Source organism: Muscardinus avellanarius (assembly GCF_963383645.1).
Source record: "Muscardinus avellanarius genome assembly, chromosome: 10".
In the NCBI taxonomy this organism is placed as follows: Eukaryota; Metazoa; Chordata; class Mammalia; order Rodentia; family Gliridae; genus Muscardinus; species Muscardinus avellanarius.
In genome coordinates this window covers 89,419,019-89,425,018 of record NC_137796.1, presented here as the reverse complement: position 1 = coordinate 89,425,018, position 6,000 = coordinate 89,419,019, and the positions used below count along the sequence as shown (strand labels likewise).

At 48.6% G+C, this 6,000-nt stretch overlaps 1 protein-coding gene across 1 annotated transcript in view; it reads left to right on the top strand.

Moving 5' to 3' along the window:
- Positions 1 to 332: 332 nt before the first annotated feature.
- The window catches only part of ITGAL (integrin subunit alpha L), a gene marked incomplete at both ends in the record, with an annotated part of 34,615 nt that continues 28,947 nt past the window's right edge, over positions 333 to 6,000 (top strand). The window contains 4 exons of the mRNA XM_080703899.1: positions 333 to 390; positions 2,404 to 2,506; positions 5,372 to 5,466; positions 5,576 to 5,643. Coding sequence (XP_080560025.1) covers positions 333 to 390; positions 2,404 to 2,506; positions 5,372 to 5,466; positions 5,576 to 5,643 — 324 coding nt within the window. The remainder of the gene's footprint in view (positions 391 to 2,403; positions 2,507 to 5,371; positions 5,467 to 5,575; positions 5,644 to 6,000) is intronic.

Here is a 6,000-nt window from a genome sequence, read left to right as displayed (position 1 = left end):
CTTTTTAAAGAGCCTTCAGCTGGTGTGCTGGGGAGAGATTAGGATGCAGCTGCTCTGAGCAGAAGCTGTCATCTAACCACCATGCTGTCCTCTCTTGGGTGATGTGAAAATGCTAGCAGGCACAGGAAACGTCTAACCTGCTTACACTTCCTCTCTGAACCCCTGTGGTTTCACAACCCCTAAGGCATCCCTCCCCCTCCCCCACCAGCTCTACTGCAAGAGGCGCCCGCCCGGTGATTATCATTTCTTTCTTTTACCCTGTCTAGGTTGCCAGCAAATCTCAAGGGCCTCTGAAACAGTCTGGGCCGGCTGGTGCCTCCAGCGCGGGAAAGATGAAGAATTCCCCCATCACCCTACTGAGGCTGCTGCTATCTGGGCCCTTTCTCTTTGGTAGGAAAATGGGGAAGGGCAGGGTCGGGATGTGTGCCTGTGGCCAGGGAGACTGTAGGTTTCATGAAACTGAAGTAAACGAGGAGCTGTTTTATGGTTGGGGTTGGCCATAGGGAATGGGGACCCCGGGATCCTGGAGGGAGAAGGGGGAAAAGAGAAAGAAAGCCAAGGGCAGGCAAAGCTGGAGGTGGAGACAGAGGAGAGAGAGAGGCAGCAGATGAGACAGCAGAGAGCGTCCAAGCAAAAGGGCAGATGGGCTGGGCGTGGTGGCACATGCTTGCAATCCCAGGACTTAGAGAAGGCTGAGACAGGAGGATCGCAGCCAGCCCTCAGCAACCTGGTGAGACTCTCACCAGCTTAGGGTGACCTTGTTTTCAACAAAGAAATAAGATCAGGCTGGGGTGTAGCTCAGAGGTAGAATGCCCCTGGGTTCCAGGGTGAGTACGCGTGTAGGGCTAGGAGGGGAACACTAGGCTGATGCTACTCAGGGCCTGAGTAAGTCCTTTTCCCTTTGTGGGCCTCCCTCTCTCCATCTGAACAAATAATAAAAAAGTGCCAGCATCCCTGATACCTCAGGATGCTGTGAGCTAATTCTGCTGCGGGAAGGAAAGCAGGGACGGAAAGGACAGGTTGGAGTTTGTAGATGATACTCTAGCTGCTGGATAAGGGGGAGGGATGGAGGACTGAGATGGACAGTTCAGGGGGAAACGCAAAGGAGCTTGGTGGGGAGCAAAGGAGCTTGAGGTGAGCGAGAGCCAGGCATGGTGGTGCAAGCTTATGATCCCAGTACTTGGGAAGCTGAGGCAGGGGGGTTGCAGGTTCGAGACCAGCCTCAGCAACTTAATGAAATGTATTTATTATTATTATTATTATTATTATTATTATTATTATTATGTGGTACTGGGGTTGCTGGAAGCCCTTCTACCTCCGGGCTACACTCCCAGACCTATTTTATATTTTTTTATTTGGATACATGGTCTCCTAAGCCAGTGCGCACGGCTGGCTTCGAACCTACGCGATCCTCCTGTCTCCGCCTCCTAAGCGCGGGGATTATAAGCGTACGCCACCACGCCCGGCATGAGATGCTGTTTTAAAATAAAAGAAAGAAGCCGGGCATGGTGGCTCACGCTTGAAATCCCAGCATTCGGGAGGCTGAGACTAGAGGATCGTGGTTCGTGGACAGCCTCAGCTACTTAGGCCCTCCACAACTCAGTGAGACCCTGTTTCAAAATAAATAATTTAAAAAAAATTGGGCAGGGTGTGTAGCTCGGAGGTTAAAAGCCTCTGGGTTCCATCCCCAGACCCGCCAAAAAAAAGAAAGAAAGAAGGAAAAAAAGAAAGAAAGAAAGAAGGAAGGAAAGAAAGAAAGAAAGAAAGAAAGAAAGAAAAGAAAAGAAAAGAGAAGAAAAGAAAAGAGGGTTAGGAGTATAGTTCAGAGGTAGAATGCCCCAGGGTCAGACCTTAGTACCACACACACAAAGAGAGAGACAGAGACAGAAACAGACAGAGAGACAGAGAGGAGCGAGGGGGTGAGGAGGCAGCCTCACGGGGTCAGGGGATCTTGAATCCCAAGGCTGGCTGGAGTTCCGGGCCCGGGCCCCATGACCACAGAAGAGGGCGTGTGAGGAGGCACAGCCTGCCCTGGGCATCCCCATTTTGGTTCCTGCCTGGGAAATTCACTACCCTAGAATTGGGCCCCTTTCCTCTGTACCCCTCTCGCCTCCGCCTTCACACCCTTCCTTCTTTGCCGATAGGGAAGGGAAGTCATGTGCTGCTCGGGCCTTTCAAAGAGGGGCCTGAACCCTGGGTGGCAGGGAGAGCTGCTTCCATGTTCCCCAAAGCCAAGGCCCTTGAGGGGAAGGCCAGGGACGAGTTCCAGCTCTGCCCGGGTGGAGGCGGCCAGCTGGGTTCTAGGGACCAGGCCAATCAATGCCATGACTCTGTTGTGGGAGATGTTGGGGTTCCATGGGGAGGTCCCGGCTGGAAGTGACTGACCACCATCTCCTTCCTCAGTGACCGTCATGAGCTACAACCTGGAAGTGCGGCAGGTGCAGAGCTTCTCTGTCCCCCAGGCCGGGAGGCACTTCGGGTATCGGGTCCTGCAGATGGAGAGCGGGTGAGCTGCCGCCCCCAGGTCCTCCCTGGCCGCAGAGTATGCGGCACCAGGCACCTTGATGTCCACCTAGGGCTGCCCCAGTGTCCTGCAACACCTCACCCAAGCTGGTCCATCAGATAATAGGATGGGATCATCTTAAGGTGCCACGTAAGTGTTTAACAGGAAGCCTCACGGCCTCTGAAACACTTTGCATCCCATCCTAGGTTTTTGTTGTGTGTTTGTTTGGTCCTGGGATTGAATAAAGAGGCATTGTGCCTCTGAGCCACATCTCTAGCTCTATTTTACTTTATTTTTCTTTTTTTGTGTGGTACTGGGGGGTGGAACCCAGGGTCTTTTCTACCTCCAGGCTATACACGCAGGCCTATTTTATGCTTTATTTGGAAACAGGGTGTCACTAAGTTGCTGAGAGCCTCACTAAATAGCTGAGGCTGGCTTCAAACCTGTGCAATCGTCTTGTCTCAGCCTCCCAAGCGTTGGGATTACAAGTGTGCGCCACCATGCCTGGCTCTATTTTATTTTTTTGTAACAGGATCTTGCTAAATTGCAGAGGTTGTGCTCAAACCTGTGATCCTCCTGTCTCAGCCTCTCCAGTACAGATTAGAGGCATACATCATCAAGCCTGGCTTTCTTTTCCTTTTTTCTTTTTTCTTTTTTTATTTTGCAGGTCTGGGGATAAAACCCAGAGGCATTTGACCTCCGACCTATACCCCCTGCCCAATTTTTATTCTTTACTTTGAAACAGGGTCTCACTGAGTTGCAGAGGGCCTCATTAAGTAGCGGAGGCTGTCCGCGAACTGGGATCCTCCATTCTCAGCCTCCCAAATGTTGGGATTACAAGCGTGCGCCACCACGCCCAGCTTTTATTTTTCTTTTTGAAACAGGGTCTTGCTAAATTGCTGAGGATCTCACTAAATTTCTGAGGCTGGCCTCAAACCTGCAATCCTCCTGTCTCTGACTCCTAAGTACTGGGATTTTGGGTGTGTACCCTCACACCTGACTGTCCTAGGTCTTGACTCTTCTCTGACTATACAATGAGCTTCCTGAAGGCAGAGATTCATCTTTCTCCCCTTCCTAGTAGATAGGCCATAAATGGCTTTTAAGTTGGGCATGGTGATGCATGCCTGTAATCCCAGTATTTGGGAGGCCGAGACAGGAAGATGGCAGGTTCAAGGACAGCCTCAGAAATTTAGGTAAAGCCTGTTTCAAAATAAAAATGAAAGCCAGACACACATGGTGTTTTTTGTTTGTTTTGTTTTGTTTTTGCAGGTCTGGTGATGAAATCCAGGAGTCTTCGACCTCCAAGCTACACCCCTTGCCCTATTTTTAATTCTTTATTTTGAAACAGGGTCTCACTAATTGCAGAGGGCCTCACTAAATAGCTGAGGCTGTCCGCGAATGGCGATCCTCCAGTCTCAGCCTGCCAAATGCTGGGATTACAAGCGTGCGCCACTATGCCCAGTTCCCAGACATACATTTGTAATTTCAATACTTGGGAGGCTAAGACAAGAGGATCACATGTTCAAGGACAGCCTTAACAAGTAGTGACACTCTCATCAACCTAGGGAGATCTTGTTTCAAAATTAAAATAAAATCAGACCAGGGTGTAGCTCAGAGATAGAATGCCCCTGGGTTCAATCCCTAGTATCCCTAGTATCCCAAATAATAATAATAATAATAATAATAATAATAATAATAATAATAATAAAAAATAAGGGCTGAGGATATAGCTCAGTGGTAAAATGCTTGCCTTGAATGTTTAATGCCCTGGGTTATATTCCAAGTACCAAAAAAGAATACCCCTCAAAATCAAACTTAAAAAAAAAAAGCCAAATGTAGTAGTGCATGCTTGTGATCTCAATACTTGGAAGGCTGAGACAGGAGGATCCTAACTTCACAGCCAGCCTCAGCTACTTAGTGAGACCCTTCTCAATTTAGTGAGACCCTATTTCAAAATAAGGAATAAAAAATAATAAATAAAAAGGAAAAAGGTCTGTGGTATAGCTCAAAGATAAAATACTCCTGGACTCAATCTCCAGTAAATGTATATCTGTATATCTCCATAGATAGAATATATATATATATATATATATATATATATTATATATTATATGTACATATACATATATAATATACCCATATATATTATATAATATATACATATATACATATATACATATATAATATATACATGGGTAGGGGTGTAGAACAGTGGGTTCAATGCCCAGTGCTCCAGTAAATAAATAAAATGGCTCTTGATAGCCGGGCACGGTGGTACATGCTTGTAATACTAGTACTTGGGAGGCTGAGACAAGAGGATCAAGAGTTTGCAGCTAGCCTCAGCTGCTTAGTGAGGCCCTCTGCAACTTAGTGAGACCCTGTTTCAAAATAAAAAACAAAACAGAGCTGAGGCTATATATCAGAGGTGAAATGCCCCAGAGTTCAATACCCAGTACTTAAAAAAAAATAAAAATGCTCACCGGGCATGGTGGCGCATGCTTGTAATCCCAGTACTTGGGAGGCTGAGACAGGAGGATCGCACAGGTTTGAAGCCAGCCTCAGCTACTTAGTGAGGCTCTCAGCAACTTAGTGAGACCCTGTTTCCAGATAAAATATAAAACAGGTCTGGGAGTGTAGCCCGGAGGCAGAAGGCCCCTGGGTTCCATCCTCGGCACTGCAAAGAAAAGAAAAAAAAAGCTCTTGAATTGCTGACTGGGTGAGTGAACTCATAATGCCACATTCTGGCAGCTCGTTCTCACCTCAGCACTGCTTCAGGACGCTTGCTGGGGGTCTGAACCTGCTTCAGAGGCAGGAGTGCGTGGGGAAAGACCTGCGCACCTTCGTCTCACAGGTGGGCTTCCTCAGCAGGGTTGTCGTGGGCGCTCCGGGTGAGGGGAACCGCACAGGGGGCCTGTACCAGTGCCAGCCAGGCGTCGGACACTGCCTGCCAGTTAGCCTGAGCGGTGAGTAGCTGCGGACCAAGTTGGGAGGGATGGGGTCGCGGGGAAAGCGAGGCTGGCCCAACGCGCCTGGACTGCCCAGCTCCTCCAGAACAACCCTTGGTGCCTGCAGGTTCCAACCATACCTCCAAGTACTTGGGAATGACCTTGGTGACAGACTCTGCAAGTGGAAGCCTTTTGGTAAGAGTTTTGCATAGTGGTGACATCAGGGCCTGTGAAGAACAGGTTAGAGATTGAAAAGAGGGAGAAAAAAATAAAAGATCCCATAGGAGGTTAAAGGCGCCAGAGAGGAGCTGAGTGTGGTGGCACAAGCCTGTAAACCCAGTACTTGGGAGGCTGAGACAGAAGGCTCGCAGGTTAAGAAATAAAAATGGCTAGTGGGTGTAGCTGGGAAGTAGGATGCCCCGGGTTTAATCCCTAGTACCAAAACAATGGCAACAAAAAGAAAACAAAAACAAAGATATCTAGACACAAGCCTTGTCTGCAAGCTTGCAGCCTGCTGGGAAAGACAGTCATAACTGAAAGCAGCCGCAGTGT